Below are 26,110 nucleotides of genomic sequence, written 5' to 3' on the forward strand. Positions count from 1 at the left end.
CAGCGCCCAGCCCACGGCAGCCCGCCCCTAGTGCTCAGAGCTCTCCTTTCTCACTGAGTCCTACTCGCTGGTGTTTCTCTCTCTTCCTGCAGGGAGAGCCCCAAATGTCCTCTCTCTGAGGATCTATCTCCTGTGCCTGGTTAGCTCCATCTTCTAGCAGAGAAGACAGGAGTTACTGAGGACGACCTCTATTAGAGCGTCAGATCAAGGGGACTCCCCCTTACCCGACTTTGTGGGAGGAGAGGGGTGTCAGCAGGAAGCACGGCCCCCTCTCTCACACAAGCTTAACTTGACGGATACCAAGGTTGGGGTTGGCAGGGTGTGAGGGGGTCACAGCTAGAGGATCCTGAGGGTGTGGATGAGCTATGTCCAGTGCCAAAGCCCCTAGTTGAGGCTCTGTCCATCCTGCAGCTTCCATGAGCAGCCGATGTGCATTGTAAAGGCCTCTCTTGCTCACACAGTTCAAGTGGTTCTTGCTGTTGCCACTAAAACTGCATCTGGATGAACACTTATGTGTAACCCACTGAGTGGCACTGTCCTTAGAGGTTCCTCCCTGAGAGGATGGGCTTCAGCCAGGAAGGACAGGGAGCAAGCCGAGAGGAGTGGCCTGGCCTGCGCCCGTCTGCTGACCTGGAGAAGGGTCTGGTGCTCCAGTTAGTGTCTGAGTGATGGAGCACAGGGGCTGGAGTGGCTGGAGCGTGTCACCAGACAGGGCATGGGTGAGGTGTGTTCCAGGACACAAGGCAGGGAAGCTTCTGGGAGAGGACATATGAGGGGGGCTGTGGGCAGGCTCTTCCGTGCTCTATGGTCACTCCCAGTACCCCGAAGTCATCACTGCTGGCTTGTTCTCCTCATGATTTCAGGTCTCATCTATAGAACCCTGGATCCCTCCTTTCCAAAGCAATGCTTCTCCTTAATGAAGACAGCATAGAGGAGCCAGCAGCCAGTCCCCCAAAAATGTGGGGAAAGTGCATTCCAGTGTTGGTGTTTATAGAAATCATTCCTAAAAAAACAGAGATTTATGGCACAGACATGCTTCTCACTTACATTATGAGAGTCAAATAACTGGAAATGGCTTAGTTGTTCAACAGAGGGGGTTCCTGAATGCTCTCACTGAGAATATCCAAGGGGACAGCAGCGACAGTGTCTGTCCACTGAGGGGACACAAGGTAAAACAAGATCACAGCCCTGGGAACTTCCCTGCTCCACTCTGTCACATACATGTGCGCACGCACGCATACACGCAAACACACACACACACACACCACACACACACGCGCGCGCGCGCACACACACACACACACACACACTACACTTAGAGGGAAAGGCAGGGAAGAAGGATGCCATGTGTTGTGGGGGATTATTTCTTGGTAGAAGGAACGTGCCTTCTTTCCTTCATGTTTAAATCATTATTGACTAAATAAACATAGTCTGGATAAAGACTAAAGAACTCTTTATGACCTAATGTGTTAGCAAGAAAGGAGAATATTTAAGATATAATTTGAATATTTGATCATATGCCCATGAGAATAGTTGAAACGCAGACTACCCGGGAAAATGAAAGCATGTAAAGGTGTCTCATGGACACAGACATTTCTCTCGTGGTTTCTGCTTTTCAAGGCATGTTTCTAAAAGGGAAACCTAGGACAGATAATGAAAATAGTTCATTTGGGGGCTTCCCGTGATCTTTGTTCTTTCAGGAACATTCCTATGTAATAAAATTTTATTTGTATAAAAAAGTGTGAAAAGAGGGGAATCACTATTATGTTCTGCAGACAGACACATAAAGCCATATTGTAGGATTCCAGGCAGAGGAAAATCCAAGTCGAGGTAAAGTGGCAGAGACAGAGAGAAGAGCAGTGGTTGCAGGGACTGGGGGAGGGACTGAGCAGTGAGCGATGAGGAGCACAGGTGTCTCTGGGATGGAAATGTTGTAGAAGGACATGGTTGGGCAACACTCTGGATGGACCTATTGAGACTTCTATATCCCACTGCAAAGGATGCGAGTAAAATTTTATGTACTCTAATTCTACTTTATTTAAAAATAAAATCTATTATGTAATTATATACATATATACAAAACAGAAGTATTACAAACAAAGCAATGAGGGGGGAGGGGAAGACATGCTTTCGGGCTGCAGTCAGCACGAGCTGCTGCTCCGGGGCCAAGCCTGGTTGCTCCACGGAGGCAGGTGGTGGTTCAGGCTCTTCAGGAACCCCAGGATCTGGGGCAGGACCCTGCTGGACTTCCAGGTCAGGCAAAAGGCCCAATGGCTCTTCCATCGCAGAGAAGTGAACGAGGGCCCTGACGACCATCTGCCCAGGCCCCAACGGGGCAGGGGGGGTCCCTGCTATTCCTGACCCATGGTGAGCCGCCTCAGCAGGTATGGCGGGGGCCGACTCAGGCCCCAGAGATGCAACGGGTGTCAGAGCCGCTGCTGGGATGAGTTCGTGAGGCACATCATGATCTAGCTCTGGGGCTGGTGCTGTAGCTCCAAGAAGAGAAAGCATCATCAGTTTGATTGACTTCCCTTTTGCCTTTCCCTTTTCCCACCACTCAGCGAGGTCTGTGATCCAGACCCAGTCCTGGAAGGTGTCCCCAACAGATGCCCATGGGGACAGTGATCTGAGACGACTCACTCCTCTCAGCCTAACTACAATCTACGGAGGCTTCCTCAGGGTGGCCCACCCTGTCTCCTCCTCAGGCCCACATCAGTCACCCCAAGTCCTCCTCACCCACAGCCTCTGGCTCTGTGGCCTCAACGTGTTGCATTTCTGAGAGCAGAAGCTGGACCCGGCGCTCCAGGTCCGAGCCCGGAACATTGACCTGCAGGTAGGCCAGCAGCGCATGCAAGCTGGTAAACTCCGGAGGCTGCACAAAATCCCCTGGATACTTTTCCATCCACGTGTTCAGGATGGCATAGATGGCCCTGGGGACAGACATGGAGGCAGAGAAGTCAGAGGACAGGGCACGCATCCAAACCAATATCCCAGGGAATCCCTGTGGGAAACTGGGCCCATGGGCTTCCAGCTCCTGTCCAAGACCAGTCGGACTCCTTGTCCACCTGCGACCTGGCAGTCCTGCCCGAGACAGGCCTGCTCCCAGATGGCAGGCTGGCCAAAAGCCGCTAGGAGTGGGCGTCCTTGATCCACGGTGTGAGCATTTCTGTACTTCTTAGGGGAGCTGGACACACTCCTCAGTCTGTCTCCTTGCCCGCTTGCCACTTGAATTCAACTGCATGTGCCCAGGGAGGGGTGGTGTCTGGCCTCTTAATTACCCTCACTGCACTTGCCTCTGCTCCATGAAGATCCACCCGAGGAGGGAACAAAGGGACTCTGTCTCTAGCCAGGCCTTCCCAGGACCCTCCCCATACCTCCAAGCTTAGCTCCTCTGCCCATTCACTAGGTCCCATGAGTGGGTCTGCTTCCTCTGACACTCCCCTCCCACAGGGTGTGGGATGTCTGCTCCCTGAGCTCTCATAGGGTCACCAGTCTCCCTGAGCCCCCTCTGAGCACCCAGCGTGCAGGTGCCAACAGACTGCTGTGCGATGGTTCCTAAATCCTCTGTTCTGGGTCCCAGAATTGGGGCAGAGAGAGGGCTGGGAGGGGGTGGGGATGGAGCATGACCTCTTAGGGGTTGAAGCTGTCCTCCATCCCCCTCAGCTCTCCCACAGTGCTCACACACCAACCCCATCCCCCCAGGCCACCTTCCCAGTTTCCAGGAGAAGCTCTCAGACCTTTACCCTAAAGCAGGAATAACAGAGGTGTGTGTGAAGGTCTCTCGAACTCACAGTACCCTCACTACCCTGGTGGAAAGGGAAGGCCCTCCTGGAGCAGCCCAAGCTTACTCACATGTTGCACTGCTCCTGGGGTCCGCCGACCTCGTCATAGGTGGAGTAAACGCATCCAAATCTAGAGGAGGCCAGGGGGCATCACATGAGATGTCTGTGGATGTTGGCTCTCCTCGTCTGACCCCTGCCTAGACTGCAGCCCTGGGGTGCTGTCTCTTCTGTGCAGGGATCACATTCAGCTCCTAGTTAATCGCCTCCACTGACTGGGGCTTCCTGAATGCTTGCTGAATGAAAGGCCCCAACCAGCCCATCACAGACATCTGAGTGGGCCTGGCTCCTGCTCACCCCCAGGGATGCCTGCTCTGCATTCACCCAGACACAGAGCCCAGAAGGAGTCTCTGATCTCCCTTTCAATGGCAAAGGAGCCCAGCTCAAGACCGTAGTGAGAGTGCGGGATGAGGCAGAGGCTTCATCATGAGGGGCACGGGAATGTTCAAAGAGCATGTCCACGGGCCCTCCAGCAGACTTTTCCACTGGTGCAGGCGCCCAGGTGTCCTTTCCCTACAAGACCCCACTGAGTCCCTATAATACCTCTGCCCCAGTTAGGAGCAAAGGGAAGCTTGGGGACATTGCCAAAGTCTCACAACCAGGCAGTGGCCAAATCACACGGAGCAGTTAGGGGCAGGGGAGGGTGCTCACCTTGCAAATAGGAGGTCCAGCACCTCCTGGGGGGTGGCAAAGGCGCGGTATGTGTCCAGAAAGATGTGGACATAGTGTAGATCTTGTCTTATGACGGCAGGCACCAGGTGATCTATTGCGCCCTGTAGCTTGTTGGCCCGGTTGGCCAACAGCACCGAGGTCCTCCTCCTCTTCCTGGTTGAACCATTTTTCCCCTGAGGTGAATCAGAGGAGACATGAGTCAGTGCTGTGGCCACCAGGAGGGGTGGGGCTTGGAGGGCAGAATGAGCCCCCAGATCCCAGTGACTTATGTCAGAGGTGGGACAAGAGAGCCCAGAGTCCGAAAAAGAATCAGGTGACCCAGTGTTTCATTGGGTTAAGCCTAAGGCTCTTGGTTTTGCTTCGGGTCATGTTCTCTGTGTCCTGAGACTGCGCTCCTCGTAGGGCTGTGTCCATAAGGCAGTGTCTGCTTGAGGATTCTGTCTCTCCCTCTGCTTCTCCCCACTCTCCCCCTGCCTCTCTCTCAAATCCATCAATCAACCAATCAATTCAGAAACCTTTAAGGAAAAGAGAAAATGTTCTTGCTATCCATACAAAGAATTGAAAGAAATGATGTCTGAACTCGCTAGTATGTCATGTCCCTTCGTGAGCGGAGTATTGATAGTACCTCCGTGCATGAGTGGCATGGATCTTGTGATTTCTGATAACATAGCCCATTCTTTTTATCTTTTCTAAAGACTTTTTATTTATTAATTTGACAGCGAGAGAGGTCACAAGTAGGCAGAGAGGCAGCCAGACAGACAGGGGGAAGCAGGCTCCCTGCTGAGCAGAGACCCCGATGTGGGCCTCAATCCCAGGACCCTGAGAGCATGACCTGAGCTGCAGGCAGGGGCTTAACCCACTGAGCCACGGGGGCACCCAACATATCCCATTCTTGAGATGAGAACACAGAGGCATTTTAGGTGAGAGGGCTTAGGATAGGAGGGCACGTAGGCTATAGGATGCAGCACTGTGCATTGGCCACAGAAGGGGATGGAAATGATCATTTGCAAGACTTGCAGAACCTGAAGAAGGACTGTTGTCCAATGGGGACACCTGGGAGCAGGAGTTAGGAAAATGCCTAGCACAGGGCAAAAGGCGTCTAGATAAACGGGATGAGACGTGGTCTAAAGTCTCTTTAATGGTATTCCTATAAGTATGTGGACAACGACTCTGCTTCTGTCCAAGGCTTGGGCAGGACCATGAGGGCAAGTTTGAGGAAGAGATGGGATGCAGATTCATGGGAGTACAGGACTCTAGGAGGCCAGGCTGACTTCTAGGAAGTGGGGCCCTTGGTGCTGCATCGGCACCCTGGAGGTCGGGTCTCCCCAGCACCTGCACTCACCCTGAGCCAGCGCCAGAGTCTGTTGGCCTTGTGGGGCTTCTTGTCCTTCAAGGAAGGAGAGCAGGGGATGTCGACATTCAGCTCCTGCACCATCTCCTCTGGAGCATTCTGTAAAGACAGTGCCCGGCAGCCAGGCAGGAGGCCTTAGAGCCCTGTCTGGAGGCCTTTGCTGGTCTTCAGACCCAGGGCGCTCCATTCCAGACACACCACAGCCCAGTGTACAGACCCCTCCCCCAAGGAGAGAAACGTGGCCCAGCTTCAGGGCCTTGGATGTGCTCTGGCACAGCGAAGAGGCACCTCAGGAATCCCCTGTCCACCCAGCCCACCATGACTTTGGTGTGAACAAGAAGGGATCACCAGGGTATCCACTGTGCTCACCCTCCTCCAGCCCATGGGCGGGAACCCCCACATATCTCTACTCCCCTCAAACTCCAGAGGAAGGGATGGGGCTTCCCTAGGACGGTTCAGAGGGGTGGGCATCGCCTAGTCTGCTCAGTAGTAGTACCTTATGGCATCTCCCTCGAAATGCCCTGGGGGGGCATTGGGGGCAAGGTTTGAGCCAATGTCTGCAGCATGGGAACAAGCCATTTTCCTGGGGTTTCTGGTACCCAGAGCCCCAGGAAGTAGGAAGACAGCAGGAAAACATCGTTCTGTGTCCAATGTCCTGACCCAAGTAACCCTGTACCGGACTAGAATGTGGGTGCCTGGTTACAGGGGTTCCAAGTTCTGGGGGGGTGGGGTCAAGGAAGTGACATCACTTCCTGAGATCCCTACCGGGGTCCACTCCTGCTTGGATCCCTACCCAAACAGTGCTCCGGTCTGCCATCTCCTCATCCCCCTTCTGTATGCAAGGCCACATCTTATCTGTACACAGTGAGCCCAACACACCCCTCTCCACAGGCCCCCAGGGAAGGTCTGGGAGCAGCCAGGGCCCCAGCTTGCAAACACACCTGGTTTCAGACACAAGTCTCTATTCTTACCTGGTTTTGACCCTAGATAAGCCATCGTGCCTGACAGGGATGGTCTTCTCTGCAAAATATGGATGCTTCCGGCATGTCTTTCAATCAGATGACCACAGGCATAGGTTGGATAAGAGCTATGATGTTAGAGGAGAGGTGTCACATGTAGGAAATACCTCCCACCAAATTTCCTCCGTCCTATCAACTTCCTGGAATCTGCTACTAATCAGATCCCACCCCACAGTCCCTACTGGGGTGTGTGTGTTTGTGTGCACAAGCATGCTCACTCCCGTGTGCACACATGTGTTCATCAGTGCTCACATTCTGGGGTCCCAGAAGATGACAGCCCCAGCCACAGAGGGCTGGGTAATAGCTTCCCAAGATCTTAGGCTTCGAATTTTCAATGCAAACCCTAAGGAAGGGACTGGAGTCTTGGCCCTTGATGGTCAGAATGTACCCTTACCCCTAGAGACCACCTGTCTTGGGATGCAGGCCATTCCCTCCTTTCCAAAGGGTGTGATGTAGATAGGGGTCCATCCAGTGGGTCGCCATGACCCGGGGTCCTCCTCAGACAAGAACATGGGGAGATGTCTCCTATCTAGGATATCAGTGATCACCCTCAGTCCGTAACATTTCCAGGTCGACAGTCACTTCCTTCCAGACAATCTTTGCCAGGGCCCCCAGTGAATGGCTGGGTGCGTGCAAGACCCCAACTTTGAGGACACTCAAAGAGCCGGGTTCATGCCTGCTGAGCCTCCCTACCAGTCTGATTCTGGGCAAGGCCCGGACCCTGCAGGGATCTTCACAGTCTCCCTTCAGGGGCTCCATTGGTTGCCCAACTCCTCTGTATACATGCTTGTGTGACCCCCTCCCCTGAGTGTGGTCTGCACCTCGTGATTGACTTCCATGTCACAGAACATGGCAACATGACCCCAAGGCCCTTCTGAGCTTTAGTTCTAAAAGCTCACTGCCCAGCCCCATGTTGACTCTGACCCATGTTCTCTCTCAGATCCTTACACGGGAGCACAAGCCCCTAGGTTGAACCATGACACAGACATACGCACGTGGCACAGCCCTGTGACTCCACAGCAGACAGAAGAACTCAGGTCTTTGAGATGGGCTGTATCTGGCCCATGACCCTAAGTGTGCTCAGGTTCGTCGGTGAAGCAGGTCCTCCCTTGGTGTTGTCAGCAGCCCCAACGTAAGGAGAGACTCTGGAAGGAGCCCCCAGCTGAGCACTGCTGGATTCTGATCCCCTGAGACCACGAGGCAGTGTTTGTGGGTTCAGCCACTGAGTGTGGGGAAGTGGGGTCACACAGCCCTGGGAGAAGGGCACTGATACTGTCCAACTTCCCAGGCCCTAGCCCCCCCTCCCTCCCTCTCTGCTCCTTCCTCAGCTTCCTCTGGCCACCCTGACCCCCTTTCTAACCTCCAATCCTCTGCTCCATGGTGGCCTCTGCCAGGTGGAATGCACTCACATTTGTGCAGGGTTGGCTCCTTCTTTTCCTCCCGCAGGAATTCTCAATGTCATCTCAGCGCAGCCTTGTCATACCCCTCACCTGGTGGAATTCAGGCCTTAGTTGTAGTCCCTTGCTCTTTTGCTGTGGAGCAATCACTCTTTCCATTCACATTTTGATTTTTCGTTTGTCCATCTTCTCCTCTAGACCCTGAGCTCTTACAAGGAGAAGCCACTGGGCTGATAAGCACTGGGACCATCTGAGTGTGCAGTGCCCAGTGGCTGAATGATCGGGAGACAGGATCCATGCCAGCACAGACCAGCTCCATTGTTTGAGCCTCACGGATTTTAGTCCCGTGTAAGCCTTCTGTTTTGTTTTTTAAGTTAACTGTGCCTGATGTGGGCCTCGATCTCATATCCCTGAGATCAAGTATCCTAGTGCTTGAGGAAGCCAGGTGCCCCTTTGGTCCTTTTTAAAGGTTTTAGGCTGATCACTATTGAAGTGAACTTGATGATTCCAACATGTTGTACGGAGGTATATTACATTACACTGAGTGACCAAGTAACACCCCAAATTTTGGTAGCATGTCACCACAGAGGTCCCCCCATGACAATACTGAGTGGATCTTCAGATTGGAGACTGAAATCCTTTATGTGGTCTTTCAGGAGCCCAGAGTCCCTCCACCATCGGCCTTCTCCCTCCCTGGGATGTCATGCACCTCTGATGCCATCAGCACAAGAGGAAAGATGACAAGGAAATACACACAGGAGGGTGTTTCCAGCCAGGTCTTGAAGGCCTCAGTGTACACTTTGACGCTCAATCTTTTATGTATTATTTTAGGATTTTATTTCTTTATTAGAGGGAAAAGAGCACAAGCAGGAGGGGAGGGGGCGAGGGCCGAGAACCAGAGAGATGCTGCGCTGAGGAGGACAGGGGTGGCTGATACAGACCTGTGTAGGGAACAGTGGAAGCCATACAGAGCAAGCCTCCATCAACTGGTAGGCCGGGAGTAAGGAGTAGCCTCAGATACCTGTGCCCACGACCTGCCATCAGGGGAGACTCTCTAGGGATTGCTTCCTGGACTCAGAGAACATTGAATGGTGGGGAAATTTTCCTTGATTTAGGAGGGGCGTGAAAAGTCAATCATGGGGATAATACTTTCTCTTCTTGGACTGACAGCCCCAGCCCCAGAAGAAGATGCTGAACCACGTCAAGAGCTACCTCCAGCTCCCACTGTGGTGCCTGTGGCAGCTTCAGAGCCCGAGGGGCCTGGGTGGGAACCAGTTGTGCGGGTGATATGGCCGTGCATACAGCCGAGGGGAGGCACCTACCTGAAGGAGCCTACTGCGAAGTTTCCATCGACAACCAGGTGCATGATCAAAACACTTAGGGGTCTACCCCTGTGGGGGACATTCCTGGCTTAAACTTGTTCCAGTGGTGTAGCGGGGCGATATCCCAGGTGTGAGAGCATGATCTCAGGATCCTGGGGTTCCCCAGAGGACGAGCTGGGTCCCGAATGCTTCAGAGTTCCCAGACATCAGTTAGGGAAAATGGCTGAAAACCATGAAGCTAGGTCCTGGATTTCTGCTCTGGGAAGCAAGCTGGGCCCAGACACCACGTTATTTCATCCACAAAGTCTCACTCATTTTGCCATACTGGTTGCAATGAAGAAAAGGACTGTACACCAGAATTTCTTACCTGTGGATTATGCCCAGGATTTAAGGTGCTAGAGAAACCTTTTTCGACAGACGGATGGAGAGATGGTTCCTCCACAACACCTACTGGAAGGACAACTGAAGGATTATTTTAGCACAAGTAGTTCGGACTTGCAGGAGTGAATGGGAAACAAAGAGCCCGGTGGGTAAGTAGCTAGCCAACATGTCGGGAAATCTGAATTACCATTTGCTGTAAAACACACGAAAAAGCGATTCAGGAGATGATAATGACAAGTTGGAATGAAATGATAATGCACATTGTTAGCACAACTGAAGGTACTTAGCATTAAAGGATTCTGAGATTCTCATTTTGTGCTCTAAGAGGAGTAATGGACTCAGTTCAGACATAAGTTACACGTGCTTAAGAGTTTTGGGTTTTAAAGATATTATTTATTTATTTATTTATTTATTTATTTGTCAGCAAGAGTGTGAGAGCGCACAAGTAGGGGGAGCAGCAGGCAGAGGAAGAAGTGGGCTCTGGGCTGAGCAAGTAGCTTGATGCAGGATTCAATCCCAGGACCCCAGTATCATGACCTGAGCCGAAGGCAGATGCCTAACTGACTGAGCTATCCAGGCGTCCCTACATGTGCTTAAGAGTTTTAAAGGTGGGGCCCCTGGTGTCTCAGTTGGTTAAGCAACTGCCTTCAGCTCAAGTCATGATCTTGGAGTCCCAGTTCCCACATTGGGCTCCCTGCTCGGCAGGGAGTCTGCTGCTCCCTCTCACCTCTCCCCTCTCATACTCTCTCTCTCGCTCTCTCATTCTGTTTCTCTCTCTCAAATAAATAAATAAAATCTTTTTTAAAAAAAGGAGTTTTAAAGGCAACTCTAAAATCATAGAAGTCGAGTATATATTTTTTCAAACTAAAAGATGAAATAAGAGAATAAAGAAAGTATATCAACTCCTTAACAGGGAGGAAATGAGAAGGAAGAAACATAAAAAATGCATGATAAATAGAAAAGTAAAAATCATACGGTAGAAATAAGTCCACCTATATAAGCATCACAACAAATGTGGGCAGTTAAACCATAAGTCAAATCGTATATGAATGGACAGAACTTTTAAATTGAATTATGAAATTAACAAAATCTGTTTCTCTGCTGTTTTCAAAAAAAGATCAAATGCGAGAGGACAGAAACCAATGCACAGGCCCAAACTAAAACCAAAGCAGGGTTTTGCCTGGAGGTGGAAATACCCCAGGCTGATGGCCTTGGGAGACATGAGGGCAGGGGGCGGGGGGCCAGGTAAGGGAGGCCTAAATGGAAGAAGTGATGTGAGATTTGAGGCGGAAATGGTAAGAATGAGCCAACCTGGGTGCCGTACTTCAGGCAGAACATCCTAAGGTCCTAACGGACCTTAGGATGTTTGAGGAACAGAAAGGTTGGTGGTCTTTGACAGAGTGGTACAGGAAATAGATCATGAAGGATCTTGAAGGATATTTGCATTTTATTTTTAGTGCAGTGAGGAAACATCAGAGCATTTGTAGCAGACGAGTTACATGATATGTCTTTAAAAAGATCCTTCTAGCTATTGCGGGAAGAATGCAGTATAGAGGGTTATAGAGAAGCAAGAGGGGAAGCGGGAAAGCCATTTGGTGGCAGTACAGTTGTTCAATGAGAGGAGAGTGTGCCTTGATCCAGAGGGGTTGTAGGGGACACAAAGAAGCAGCTATGGGCTGGAAATATGTTTTGGCTGTTGAGCCAAAGGGACTTGTTGATTGACGGGACACAGAGTCCGGGTTGGGGAGGAATCAAGGCTGACGCTCTCCTTGGGGGCTTGAGCAACTGGGTCGATGTCAGTGCCATTCACTGAGATGGGGAAGGTTGAGGAGCAACAGCTTGGGTGGGTGGGTAGGGGTTGCAAATCAACAATTCTGTTTGGGTCTGAGATGACTCTCAGCTATAAAAATGGAATTATCAAGTAGGTAGTCCAGTGTTTTGGTGTGGAGATTGGTAGAGATTTCTGAACTGGAGATAAAAATTTCAGAGTTGTCAGGATAAAGTTTGGACTGGATTGACTCCCCTAAGTAGTGTGTGTTGGTAGAGAAAAGGTCCAGGGTGGAGACTCGAGGAAGGTGTTCCTAGAATTAGCAAATAAATATAAAGGAGTGCCAACTGAATTTGAACTTCAGATAAACAAATATTTTTATGAGACTGATGTGCTGCCTACTGCCTACCTACAATAAATATTTTTAAAGGATATGTCCCATGAAATACTGGGGACAGGGCGCCTGGGTGGCTCAGTTGGTTGGGCGACTGCCTTCGGCTCAGGTCATGATCCCGGACTTCCAGGATCGAGTCCCGCATCAGGCTCCCAGCTCTTTGGGGAGTCTGCTTCTCCCTTTGACCTTCTCCTCTCTCATGCTCTCTCTCACTCATTCTCTCTCAAATAAATAAATAAAATCTTTAAAAAAAAGAAAAGAAAAGAAAGAAATACTGGGGACATACTTATGCCAAAAGAATCATTTATTATTTATCTGAAATTCGGATTTAATTGGACATCCCATTTAATTTGACAATCCTACCTAAGGTACTACTTCCTTGTTTAGATGAGATGTAGAGAAGGATAAGGAGCAAAGAGAATGTTCCATTTAGTGTGACTATGTAACCTATTTTTCCAGAATGCAATGTCATTAAAAAAAAAAAAAACATTTATAATGCTCACGAATTCTATGGGTCAGGGATTTGGACAGGGGATAGTGGACATGGCTTTCCTCTACTCCTTACTCTAATCCTGGGATTCTTGCCAGCGTGGTGTTTGGGTTCCAATGGTGAGAAAGAAAATGTATGTGCATGTAAGCAAAAGAGAAAGAGAGATTCAGATAGAGAGAGAGAGAGAGAGAAAGACTTTATCACTCAAATATCCTGATTCCAGGTAACTTTGATTCATTCTATAAGAAGCTCCCCATGCCTTGCCCTATGTTCTGGACTGTACAGTAGGGATAGGAGGAAAGCCCTTGTTCTTTTTTCAAACATTTATGGACCAGACCCTGTGCAGGGCATTGGGAACACAAAGTGGCTTAGCCATGGCCCCTGCTGTCCAAGCACTTACAGTATGGGTGGGTATGTGCTGGTGAAGACAGACATATCAGGAGAATCAGGGCTCGGCATCCCCATCAAACCCTATCCTGGCTTTGGGGGAAGAAGATGTGAAAATGTAAGCTATTTTTAAATGATCTATCAGGTGACTTAGGATCAGACAGGCTGAAACAGATAGCAAGAACAGGTGGAACCTGGGAGAGGGAGTGATTGTTATGGGTTGGATTAGTTTGGAAAGATTTTGTACAAGAGAAGCAATTTGAGCTAGACCTTCCAGAGGAGGAGAATTTGATCACTTCCCTTAGCTCAATAACATCCTAGACATCATCACATTAAATAAGACTGATCTTCCACACCCAGAGCCCTAGTGACCACATTTAGTTGACGTTGAAAAAGAACTCCTACCTTCAAAGTACATATTACGTATGTTTCCATTCAACTTTAAGCAAGTGCTTAAAGCTTCTTGATCTCTGTTTTTCTATCCTCTCTTCTCTCATGGAGAGATTCCAGGAGTGAATTTATCTTTTCTTTTTAGTCGAGGTACAATATTTATTCAAGCAATTAACAGAACCATTCACATGTATTTGCTCAACAGCATTGTGGTGGGGAGAAGTGAAGGATGGTGGGAGGAGCCCAAAGCCCTTTAGGTCACAGAGTAGGATACAAAGGCCTCTCTAGGGATGTGCAAGTGTCCTTTCCCCTGAAGGAGAAGACATGGAAAGGGGTGGCTCCTTGCCATAAGAGATAATCTCACCAAAGGCCAGAAGACTTTCTGAAGACTGCCTCCAAACCAGAAGAGACATCACCACTCACATGGCATTCACTGTTTTCCACATTTTTATTCTTGGAAATTTCAGAAGTACAGAATTGTTGAAAGCCTAACATAATAAATACCAGTGAATTCTTTCTGCAGAATTAAACCATTGATAACTTTATGCTGTCTTTGCTTTCTCTTTCTTCATGTCCTCATATATCTTCTAGTATAGCAATCAAGTTACAGACATCATGACCCTTCTCTCCTAAATAATTCAACAAGCATCTTCTAACAATAAGAACATTATCCTACCAGAAAGCAGAAGAAAATTTTTTAAATTTCTCAGGATGATCTAGCATCCAGTTTGCTTCAATTCTCTTCATTATCCCCAAAATGTCTTTCTTAGTTGTCCCCTTTTTCTTCAAGCCCAGATCTAACTGAACTTCTCTTATTATATCTGGTTGTAATGGGTCTTTAGACAATTTAAATATTGTCTAAAGACAATAAAGACAACCAGTGGCTTCACTTTTTTCTGTGACACTGATAATTTGTTTTTGTTTTAAAAATCAACTGCATCAAAGTATAACTTGACCTAAGAAATTCAGCTGTAAGTGTACTGCTCATTAATTTTGACAACTGTATGCACCAGTGTAACTGTCCCATCAAATCAAATAAAAAAACAATCAAAATGCAGATTTCTGTTGCCCCAGAAAGATCCTTTGTGCCTCTCTGCAGTCATATCCCCTCTGCTCCTTGTTCCAGGCAAGCATTGATCTGCTTTCCATTATCATATTGATTTTCTGGAGAGACGAGGCCAGTTTGTCTTGTAAAATGTCCCACAAGTCTAATTGTTTCCCTGTAGTGTCATTACCTCCACATTCTAGCTATCGACTTTCCTATACACTGGAAGTTAGGTCTAAAACCTTGGTTAAGTGCAGGTTAAACATATCAGGAAAAAATACTACGGGTGATACTGGATACTTTCTGCTGCTTCGAGTCGGGGGTACAACACCAGGGTGTGCATACTATTGAGTTTTCTTCCTTGGTTGAGTTGTCAGCCACCAGTACTGGCCTTTGTGATAGTACATTGTTCTCTTAAAATTGGCAAGTCACCAGTGGGGCGATACTTTGGTAATGTCCAAAGATCCCACTCCCCACAATCTTCTACCCAATGCTTGTAGCATTCATTGATGGCTCTACCTGAATCAGTTTTTCCATGGGGAGTTGCAAAATGGTGACTTCCTAATTCTACCATTTCTTCTATCTTTGGAAGCTGTCATTCTTTGGTAAAGAAGACTTTTTTAAAAAAAGGAATTTATTTATTTGACACACACAGAGAGAGAGAGAGAGAGAGCATAAACATGGGAGCAGTAGAGGGAGAGGGGGAAGCAGGTTCCCCACTGAGCAGGGAACCTGATGTGAGGCTCCATCCCAGGACCCTGGGATCATGACCTGAGTTGAACGCAGACACATAACTGACTGAGCCACCCAATTGTCTTGAAGAAGACTTCTCCTTAATGAACAAGGGACTGCATCTCCTAAACAGGCAAAGTAAAGCCTGATTTCTTTACCCTTAATTACAATTAGGGAAAATTTGACCGTGAGGGAAGGAAAGAAGGAAAGGAGGAAGGGAGGGAGGGAGGGAAGGAAGAAAGAAAGGAGAAAAGGAAAAAAGTAAAGGAAGGAAGGAAAGAAACAAACCATAACTGAAAGTGAAATACTGAACAAATAAAATTCTTCCTGATTAATTTTATTTTTGGATATGTAATAAAAGCATAAAAGATGACTTAATGACAAGTGTTGTAATGGTACTGGTAATTCATTTGTTGGGCTCCTTATCATTTAAACCTTCATTTAATGTGTAGGTATAAGGCTGGCACATACACACTATATTTCCTTCTCTAGTGACGTGGGTGATGGGAGGGAGGGACATGGACTTTGGAATCAGGTGGCTCTGGGCTGAGTCCTGGCTCTACCACTTGCTTGCTGGGTGGATTTAACCCCTTTGAGCCTTGGTTCTTTTATCTGAAGGGAGAGTCATGTTGAGAATGAACAGAGGTACCATATGTGAAATTTCTGTCCCAGGGTGAGGGACTGATCCCTACCTTGGATCTTTTCAGTTCCCCTGGAGAAGTAAGGCCACAGGAAGAGGAGCTGCCTGAACTTTCAGAGCCAACAGAGAATGGGGGCTGTTCAGACACTCATCATTGTGCCCATGAACACAAAGTCACAATTTGGTGCTGGCTTATTCTTCCTTCATTTACTTTTCCAGTATTTGTTGACTGGTGTCTTTATTGAAGGAAGCATGCTAGAGACTAAGCAGTTAAGGAGGCAACCCAAGTGTATGTTGCTGACCGTGGTGCTAACCTAACCTATCCTTGGGCACAGGTGTTTCTCCTATCCTGGGACTCTGGTGCAAATTCCTGTTTAGTCTGTCCCAGGATTTCTGAAGCCAGAGAAAGAAAGTGGTGGAGGGAGGGAGGGGGCAAGTGGGCTGGACTTCAATGGAGAGAATCAGGAGGTAAAGGAAGGCCTGGCGTAGCACAACTTCCATAAGCAATTACTATGAAAGAAACCACTCTAACCATGAATGACATATCGAATGGATGAATGAAGTAGGAAATGTACGCATTGCATTACGCAGATCTGGGCTAGAGTTGACAAGAACAAACCCGACTGTGTGGCCAGGTGGGCAGACACCAGCCCAGCAGAGATGGGCTCTGAAATGTCATCCTGAAAAGAGACATGCCAAAGAGGTCATAGTTTTTCCCCCATCTCAATTTCTCTCTCTCTCTCTGTTTCTGTCTTGATGAAAAGTTTGCAACTTTTACACAGTTACAGAGGGAACAATCCAACTCATCATGCCATAATTTATAGAGCTGATTAATGTTGTTTTCCTTCAAAATACTGGGATTTAATATAATTATTTATTCTATGTTTGGAATTATAAACTCATAAAATATACGTGCCCCTAAGTGATGTAAAATGCAGATACTCTTTCAAATAATTAGGAGTTTCTTGATTTTTAAAATACATAGGAATATTGATTTTAGAGGTTCTGTGAGTAATAGGATTTCACAAAATCTGTTGTGAAGCTGTGGCCTAATGGGATTAAAAAAATAACACCCCAAGATATTTGAACTGAAATAATGCTGCATTGATCTCATGCCAATTAAAGAAAGACACAAGGTAGAATGCTATGTAGATTATTTTTAAAAGTACCTTACTAATATATGACAGGGGTATTTCTAATGGAATTATAATCTACTCAAACACCAGAAATTCTGCCGCTGAAATCTTGTCTTCAAGAGATCAACAGATAAGCAATTAATATAACCACCTGAGCTGTTCAGAGGGCCATATCAAGCATGGGTAATCCCAACTGCTTAATGAATATGGACCCTCTGCCCCCAGTATGAACTCCTTTATAACAGGTTTGATACACCCAAAGATCAATAACATTTAAAGCACAAAATTTTAGATGAAGCCACCAGAACCATCAACACCAGCTGTGCCGGGAGTAGAGGAAAACTTTGGCACCATTTTTAAGAAAAAAAAAAAAAAAAAAAAAATATATATATATATATATATATATATATATATATATGAAGAACTTCAAATTTCCAAATTCTCTTTTCAGAAGGACTTATTGATAAGTCCCGAGGAACTCACTGTCCCAAATAAGATTGGGAAATGTCTCAGGAATAATGTAATCAGTTTTGGGAAGCAGTCATGAGGAAGGTGAGGGGTCCTTCCAAAGAGACCTTCTGCTCAACAGTGACTTAGAAATCCATTTTACAATCTTTTCTTTGACATCAGTGAGAGGCACAGCTGGTTGACGGCTTTCACCTTGCTCTATTGGGATATCACCTGACCAAAGAATCCCCCCCTCCCACCACCACCAAATTCTCAGGCTCTGAGGAGATACCCAGCAAAGGACTGTGTGTGTACAGATGTGTGTGTGTGTGTGTGTGTGTGTGTGTGTGTGTGTGTGTGAAAAGATGCAGATCCTGAAGGCATCAAAAGGGCATGATGCTGTCTGTTGGAACTCATAATTTTATTTATTTATTTTTGCAAGAGAGAGCAAGAGTGAGAGAGCACACAAGTTGGGGGGAGGGACAGAGGGAGAAGCAGACTCCCCGTTCAGCAGGGAGCCTGGTATGTGTCTTGATCCTAGGACCCTGAGATCATGACCTGAGCTGAAGGCAGACACTTAAGGTTTTTTGCTTTATTTTAAGATTTTACTTATTTGTTTGTTTGCTTTTATGATTTTTTTATTATATTATGTTAGTCACCATACAGTACGTCATGGGTTTCTGATGCAGTGTTCCATGATTCATTGTTTGCGTATAACACCCAGAGCTCCTTGCAATATGTGCCCTCCTTAATACCCATCACCGGGCCAACACATCCCCCCACCCCTCTCCCCTCTAAAACCCTTGGCTTGTTTCTCGGATCCCATAGTCTCTCATGGTTCATCTTCCCCTCTGATTTCCCCCCCTTTCATTTTTCCCTTCCTTCTCCTAATGTCCTCTATGCTATTCCTTATGTTCCACAAATAACTGAAACTATATGATAATTATCTTTCTCTGTTTGACTTATTTCACTGAGCATAATTTCCTCCAGTTCCATCCACACCGATGCAAATGTTGGCTGAGTAATATTCCATTGCATGCATTTATTTATTTATTTATTTATTTATTTATTTATTTATTTATGCAAGAGAGGGCAAGAGCAAGAGAGAGGACAAGTGGGGAGGGAGGGACAGAGGGAGAAACGGTGTTAGGACTTATTAATCTGTGTGCATTAGTCCTAACACATTACTAACTTCTGGTTATTATGACTTTTTTTCTCCCTCTGAGAATATTGGAGGCTCCAGATCTCCTCATTATATTGATGTAAGTCACTAACTTAGGTGCTGTGAAGACATAGACAAACCAGACATAGACCCTCCCTTTGAGGGGTTACAGAGTAAAACTTGTTCTCAACTTTGGTCACATGTTGAAATCACCTGGGGAGCTTTAAAAAAGGCTGGAGCCAGTCGCCCTTGCAGAGATTCTGACTTCATTAGTCTAGGATATGGCGTTGGCATTGAGATTTGAATTTGAATTGAGATCCCTATTGATTCTAGCAAGCCTCCAAGGCTGAGAACCATTGCAATAAGGAAAGACAAAGCCTTCTGAAGCCCACAAGCTTAAGCATAATAAGAATTTTCAGCCTCTAGGGGTGATTATACTACTATAGGACTTTTGCAGAAGTATAATAAAGTTTAAAGTTACTCTTCTCTTTTAGACACATATGTATACGTGTTTGCCGATGTGTGTCAGTATGTGTACACATGTAGATTACATGAGTATTGCATTCTTCTTATGACAGATCCAGTGACATAGCGGTAATCAAAGTAAAATCTCACTCACTTCCCCGCCACCTTATTTTCTTCCAGCTTAAACAACAGAAGTGTACTGTCTTCCCATTTTGGTAGCCGTTAAGTCTGTGATCAAGGTGATGGCAAGATTGGTTCCTTCTGAGGACTGTGGAGGAGAATCTCCTCCTTGTTTCTCTCCTGGCTTCAGTGGCCTCACCTGTTCCTTCCTTGTAGAGGCTCTTTCTGTGTCTTCCCCTGGTCCTCCCTCTGTGCCTGCCTCTGTGTGCAGGTTCCCTCCTTTTCATTTCTTCTTCGTCTTTTTTACTGATGTATAGTTGACACAGAATGTTATGTTATTTTCAACATAGTGATTCAATGTACATTACACCATGCTCACCATAAACAGAGGTCCCATCTGTCCCCATAGAACACTATGACAGTATTGTTGACTCTATTCCCTATGTTGTACCTTTCATCCTCGTGACTTACTCCCTCCATAACTAGAAGCCTGTATCTCCCACTCCTCTTCACTTATTTTGCCCTCTCTCCCACCAGAATAAACCACCAGTTTATTCTCTATATTTATGGGTGTTTTCCTGCCTTTTTTTTTGTTTGTTCACTTGTTTTGCTTTTTAGATGCTATACATAAATAAAATCATATGGTATTTCTCTTTCTCTGTCTGACGTATTTCACTTAGCATAATATCCTCTAGGTCTGTCACTTGTTGCAAATGGCAAGATCTCATTTTTTAAATGGCTGATATATACCACTCTAATGTACGACTTCTTCTTTATCCGTTTATCTATCAGTGGACACTTAGGTTGCTCCCACGTTGTGGCTATTATAAATAATGCTGTCATAAGCATACGGGGGGCATACATGTTTTTGAATTAGTATTTTTGTTTTCTTTGGGTAAATACCCCGTAGTGCAATTACTGGACCATGTGGTATTTTTATTTTTATTTTTACTTTTTAGAGGAACATGACTCCCTTTTAGTTCCTGCCCCCACACTGGCTCCCAATCTCTTACTAGTGTCAGTTACTCCTGAGCAATTCCCCAGGCTCCCTTTCTATGCATTTTAAGCACATTTTCATATCCATGACCTATATACCTACAACAGAAAGATCAGGTTACCTAATATAGTTTTTAAAAAATATTAATAATTTGTTGTAGCCACACTTAAAAAAAACCCTTTATTTCTTGTTTGTTTATTTATTTGTTGTGAGCAGGGGGAGGGGCAGAGGGAGAGGAAGAGAGAGAATCCCAAGCCAACTCCCCACAGAGCCTGAGACCAATCCCAAGACCCTGAGATCAGGACCTGAGCGGAAATCAAGAGCCGGTTGCTTAACCAACTGAGTCACCCACACACCCCTAGAGCCGCACTTTTGACTGCCTATTCAGTGCTATTTGCTGTTTGGTTCGGATAGTCTCTGCTTGACTTACCCCGACTCCTACGTGGACTGTTTCTGGTTACCCTCCGTCGGACGTATGTAAAAACTCTGAGAGCAGTAACAAAACAACACCAGTGGTTAAACAAGTAAAAATAAAACTACGATTCAGAATCTCATTAAGATCTTGTGAAGAATTTAGCTTGGAATGCCCATGAAAACCAGAAACCTCTGTTTTTAAAACAAGAACCACTTCTGACTCGATTAGAAAGTCAGGCCTTAGGGCTGGAGCCGGAGTAACAAGATGGCGGCGTCGGCGGAGTGCCAGGGCTCCCTCCGGGCGGGAGCTGGCGGCAGTGGTGGCAGCGGTACCGCCGCCCTAAACCACCGCGCCCCTTTTCCAGCCCGCGACGTCGTCGTGAAAGCGAGCCAGCGGCGGCCGCCCAGAAACAAGTGGCCCAGGCTGGTAACCGCGAGAACCCCCTCACAAACTGCGGCCTGGCGAAAAGAAGCCTGAGTGAGCGGCGGTGATCAGCTTCCCCTCGGCCGATTCTGGGCCCTGTAACGCCTTGGAAGAGCCAACGTTTTCCGTTTCCTGCCGCCCTCCTCCGCAGCCTTGTTCCGCGGACGAGCCCCAGAGGCCTCCGTGCCCTCCTCAGCGGTGTCGGGGCTTGGCCCCAGCCTCCATGTTCATCTCTCAGGATGGCGAGCAGCAGCGGCTCCAAGGCCGAATTCATTGTCGGAGGGAAATATAAACTGGTACGGAAGATCGGGTCTGGCTCCTTCGGGGACATTTACCTGGCGATCAACATTACCAACGGCGAGGAAGTGGCAGTGAAGCTAGAATCTCAGAAGGCCAGGCATCCCCAGTTGCTGTACGAGAGCAAACTCTATAAGATTCTTCAAGGTGGGGTGGGCATCCCCCACACACGGCGGTATGGTCAGGAAAAAGACTATAATGTGCTAGTCATGGATCTTCTTGGACCCAGCCTCGAAGACCTCTTCAATTTCTGTTCAAGAAGGTTCACAATGAAAACTGTACTTATGTTAGCTGACCAGATGATCAGTAGAATTGAATATGTGCATACAAAGAATTTTATACACAGAGACATTAAGCCAGATAACTTCCTAATGGGTATTGGGCGTCACTGTAATAAATTATTCCTTATTGATTTTGGTTTGGCCAAAAAGTACAGAGGCAACAGGACAAGGCAACACGTACCATACAGAGAAGTTAAAAATCTCACTGGCCCTGCCCGATGCACTAGCATCAATTTACATCTTGGTATTGAACAGAGTCGCGGAGATGACATGGAATCATTAGGATATGTTTTGATGTCTTTTAATAGAACCAGCCTGCCATGGCAAGGACTAAAGGCTGCAACAAAAAAGCAAAAATACGAAAAGATGAGTGAAAAGAAGATGTCCACTCCTGTTGAAGTTTTATGTAAGGGGTTTCCTGCAGAATTTGCCATGTACTTCAACTATTGTCGTGGGCTGCGCTTTGAGGAAGCCCCGGATTACATGTATCTGAGGCAGCTATTCCACATTCTTTTCAGGACCCTGAACCCACCAATATGACTACACATTTGATTGGACAATGTTAAAGCAGAAAGCAGCACAGCAGGCAGCCTCTTCAAGTGGGCAGGGCCAGCAGGCCCAAACCCCCACAGGCAAGCAAACGGACAAAACCAAGAGTAACATGAAAGGTTTCTAAGCATGAATTGAGGAACAGAAGAAGCAGAGCAGATGATTGGAGCAGCATTTGTTTCTCCCCAAATCTAGGAATTTTAGTTCATATGTACACTAGCCAGTGGTTGTGAACAACCATTTACTTGGTGTAAAGAACTTAATTTCAGTATAAACTGGCTCTGGGCAGCAGGGGTGATGCCGTGTCCCGAGTTGTAGCCGCTGTAATTGTGAATATTAACTGAGATAGTGAAACATGGTGTCCAGTTTTCTGTTGCATTTTTTTCAAGTGGAAAAGCTAACTAAATGGTTGACACACACAAATTGGTGGAGAAATTGTGCATATGCCAATTTTTGTTAAAATCTTTTATTTTGAACTATACTGCTTTGAGATCTCATTTCAGAAGAACGGCATGAACAGTCTTCAGCCACAGTTGTGATGGTTGTAAATGCTCACAATTGTGCATTCTTAGGGTTAATCCATCCTGGGGTTTGCAAGTTGTTCACTTAAAACATTCTTAAAATGGTTGGCTTCTTGTTTGCAAGCCAGCTGATATGGTAGCAACTAAAGATTCCAGTGTTTGAGCATACGAAAGACTCTGCCTGCTTACCCGTGCTAGAAATAACAGCATCTAAAGTGAAGACTTAAGAAAAACTTAGTGACTACTAGATTATCCTTAGGACTCTGCATTAACTCTATAATGTTCTTGGTATTAAAAAAATGCATATTTGTCAAAGAAATTTAGTTAACATCTTACAACTGAACACGTATGTATGTTGCTTAGATAAATGTAATCACTGTAAACATCCATATGATCTGGGATTTTGTTTTTATTTTGAAATGGGAGCATTTTTCGTTTACAAGTTCATTAAAAACTAAAAACTGTTTCTGTAAAAAAAAAAGGCCTTAGGGCAAAAAAAATTTGGAGGAATGTTTTGGAAAATGAGTATGGTTTCTATTGGAAACGATAAAAAAACAAAAAACAAAAAAAAAACCCCCCACACACATAAGCATGAGCATTTTTGAGTGGGAGGAAAAGAAAGACAAACAATTCATTAGACTGAAGGGAAAAGGAACAGGAAGGGGTGTGGCAGCGAGCAGACGACACCACAACAACCTTCAGATTCCCTTCCTTATTTTATCTGGAGACAAGGGTGGTCTCGCATATATAAATCACTTGGGGTGACTAAGCTGAAGGTGGAGTGGGAGGCACAACCAGGTCTATCCACCGACACTGGTGTGATGAGCAAGTGATGCTTAGGTGGGAATCAAATCAGGAGACACAATTTCATGCCATCGCGCGGTTCTCTTGTAAAGCACCAGCTGCTTCTGAAACGCCCACCTGGCTGGGAGTGAAACGAGGAGGTAGATTTTCCAGGATGGGCTGCAATTGTCTAAGCTTTCCATCAGACATTTGTTCCATCTGAAATAATGTTGCTTCTCGTGCCCTGGCTTGCACTCTACCAGCTGCCTCAAGCTCCACGTGGGAGGGACTGGTTCAGAACCTGAGGAGGTGAAAATGCTGAAGTTACCCTGGAGGTGACAGCAAGCACAACAGATGCTGGGATTGGAGAGGTTCTGAGAGAAAGTTTCATGCTCAAGGCTGCTACTTTGCCTGAAGCTAGTTAGTGAGCATGTAATACTATAGTTAATCAGGCTTATTATACTGGATGTTCTGGGATTTTTTTTTTTTTTTTAAAGAATTCTTTTTCCTAAGAAACAGATCAAAGGAAAGAAAACCACCAGTTTTCCTAGTCAGGTAGTTTGATTTCCCTATACTTTTTCTCTTCCATTAGATAACTGTATCACAACATTTGCGGAAGGCAGTGGGGGGCGGTTTCTGGGAATACACCCACCATACATCATAGGATACTCGAATGGAGTGGGAGTTCCTAAAGCCTCTGCCTGCCTTCCGCTCCCACCTGTCCAGGGCTGTATTCACACAGGCAGAGGGCTTTCACCAAAGGCTGCAGAGGAATTCAGCCAGGAAAATATGGGTCATTATCATTAAAGAGGTTGTTCCAAAACCTCATTTAGGCAAGTTTTAACTTTGAACTTTTTCTAAACCCTTACCAGGGGTGCTCCTAGAAAATAAAATTGTCTTCTTGCTTCCTTCTAGAAAACCAGCCTGGCAGCAGTGGCAAAGTCAAGAGGGGTGGGGGAAGAGGGAGAAGTCAAAAGGCAAAACGTGCACAGTTAACCTGGAAATTATCTGCCTCTGAATTATCCTGCCTTGTTTTATCCCATGTCGTCTGTTTAACTCTCATGCCACCCCTGCCCGATGATGCTAAGCTCTGGGTTTGGAATGACAGCAAGACGGTTATGATGTCCTGTTTTGGCAGCTGGAGCCTGACTGGTGAGGGCTTAGTGGTGTTCCAGAAAGGCCAGTCCTATTACCAAGGCCCTTTACCTTAGCATTCACGTTCATGGTGTCAAGAGCGTCATCCAGATTTGTGATTTCATTAACATCCGGGGGTTGACCATGACTCATTGTTGAGGGCACGGCAGTGGGCATCTGGCTAGTTTCATAGCAGCCAAGTAAACTTCCCTCGTCAATTATGACTGTCTTGAAACCGGCCAGTCTTGACACGGGCAATTAATTCCTGGTCCAGAAGTAGCCCAGCATCCACACAGCTGGCTAACAGTTTGGTACTTGCTGAATGAACCATGTACTTTCCTAACATCATCTAGCAAGTGCAGGGTTGTCTTACTGGGAGTCCCCCACCATTCAGAGGTACAAAGAGAGCACATACAATGAGAAGGTCCTGGTGTAGGCAACAGGAAATCTCCAGGGAGAGGATACTTTATTCTGGTCGGCAAGCTAGTGTCCCAACAGGAGGGCGGAGTGGAATCTGAGGAGGGGCAGTGAAGAGATAGTAGGATCCCAGTCTCAGGAACAGTGGATCTCTGTCCACTGTAACCTCCCTGAGGACAGATATCCAGTGTATTGTGCTCACAGCTAGATTCTCAACACTTAGCCCATTGTAAGTGCTCAATAAATGCTTGTTGAATGAACGAAGAGCTTAGAGAAGGACAAGGAGGCATCTGCGCAGGCATGATCAATGGGGAAAACAGCACATATTCTCACAGAAGAAATGCTATGATAAGAGTGCAGCCCAACATTTCCACAGATCTCCCTTCCAAGAGAAGAGAGAAGAGAATTCTTGTCCCAGAGGGATCTGGAGTAAAGTCTTGGGACAATAAAACACATTTAGCAATATACACTGATAGTCTGGTTTATGACATATAGCCATCACCTGGTTGTCCTGAGGTCCTTCGCATGGACACCTCTTGACCTAGCTCCTGGACTGCCCCCATGAGAGAGGCCTTTGGATAACTCTTACCTTCTGGGAGTCCTTTTAAGTATCTGTAGAGCCTCCGAGGTCTACCCCTGAGGGATTGTGGCCCTGAGAGCCAGAGCTGTCTCCCCTCCCTCCATGTTCTTCTTTCCTGCTGAAGATCTTGGGATTACCTCTTCTCTCCAGAGATGTTGACCTCCTGCCTCAGAGGCATGGCCCCTACCTGGGGCAGCAACAAGAGGGATATCCTAACTCAGCACAGTGAGTCCAACAAGGGTACCAGGGATGCCCAAGGACACTAGAGGAGGTTGTTCAAGGGATGCAATCTGTGGAAATTAAGACAACATCGGGAGGCATTTCTTAAGCTGTGGACTATCAAAATAGACTAACAGCAGTGTGAATTCTGCTTGGAAGCACTATAAAATGAGAATAGCCCCTCATCTTCTTGGACCACATAAGCATGTGCTTATCTGTAAATGGAGGGTGAACCAAATGCTCTTGTCGGCCTTCTGAGAGTCCATGATTCTATAGCCCCGTGTTTATACGGCACCTTTCAATATGTTATTGTTGCCCAGTTTCAAACAAGTCGTCG

At 46.7% G+C, this 26,110-nt stretch overlaps 2 protein-coding genes and 1 pseudogene across 2 annotated transcripts; 1 reads left to right on the top strand and 2 right to left on the bottom strand.

The window, feature by feature from the left end:
- Positions 1–2,019: 2,019 nt before the first annotated feature.
- LOC125096227 (ral guanine nucleotide dissociation stimulator-like) overlaps positions 2,020–26,110 on the bottom strand; it is a 254,921-nt pseudogene continuing 230,830 nt past the window's right edge.
- LOC125096229 (ral guanine nucleotide dissociation stimulator-like) lies at positions 2,592–6,619 on the bottom strand. The gene is made up of 5 exons (XM_047723007.1): positions 6,359–6,619; positions 5,854–5,961; positions 4,491–4,684; positions 3,853–3,912; positions 2,592–2,930 (listed from the first exon to the last, which is right to left on the bottom strand). The coding sequence occupies exons 1-5, from the start codon at positions 6,497–6,499 to the stop codon at positions 2,717–2,719; spliced, it is 717 nt and encodes a 238-aa protein (XP_047578963.1). The 5' UTR covers positions 6,500–6,619; the 3' UTR covers positions 2,592–2,716.
- Positions 20,890–22,530, top strand: LOC125096218 (casein kinase I-like). The gene is given in 2 exon segments (XM_047722993.1): positions 20,890–22,098; positions 22,100–22,530. Coding segments are annotated over 2 exon segments (1,014 nt in total). The 5' UTR covers positions 20,890–21,231; the 3' UTR covers positions 22,247–22,530.

Source organism: Lutra lutra, chromosome 3 (assembly GCF_902655055.1).
Source record: "Lutra lutra chromosome 3, mLutLut1.2, whole genome shotgun sequence".
Classification (NCBI taxonomy): Eukaryota; Metazoa; Chordata; class Mammalia; order Carnivora; family Mustelidae; genus Lutra; species Lutra lutra.

Bases quoted from the DNA above. Each gene is read 5' to 3' on its own strand.
- LOC125096229 (XM_047723007.1), bottom strand. From the start codon at position 6,499: ATGTTTTCCTGCTGTCTTCCTACTTCCTGGGGCTCTGGGTACCAGAAA. The intron at 4,685-5,853 runs GTGAGTGCAGGT...GATTCACCTCAG, and splicing joins GACTCTGGCGCTGGCTCAGG to GGGAAAAATGGTTCAACCAG. The intron at 3,913-4,490 runs GTGAGCACCCTC...GGCCTCCTCTAG, and splicing joins CTGGACCTCCTATTTGCAAG to ATTTGGATGCGTTTACTCCA.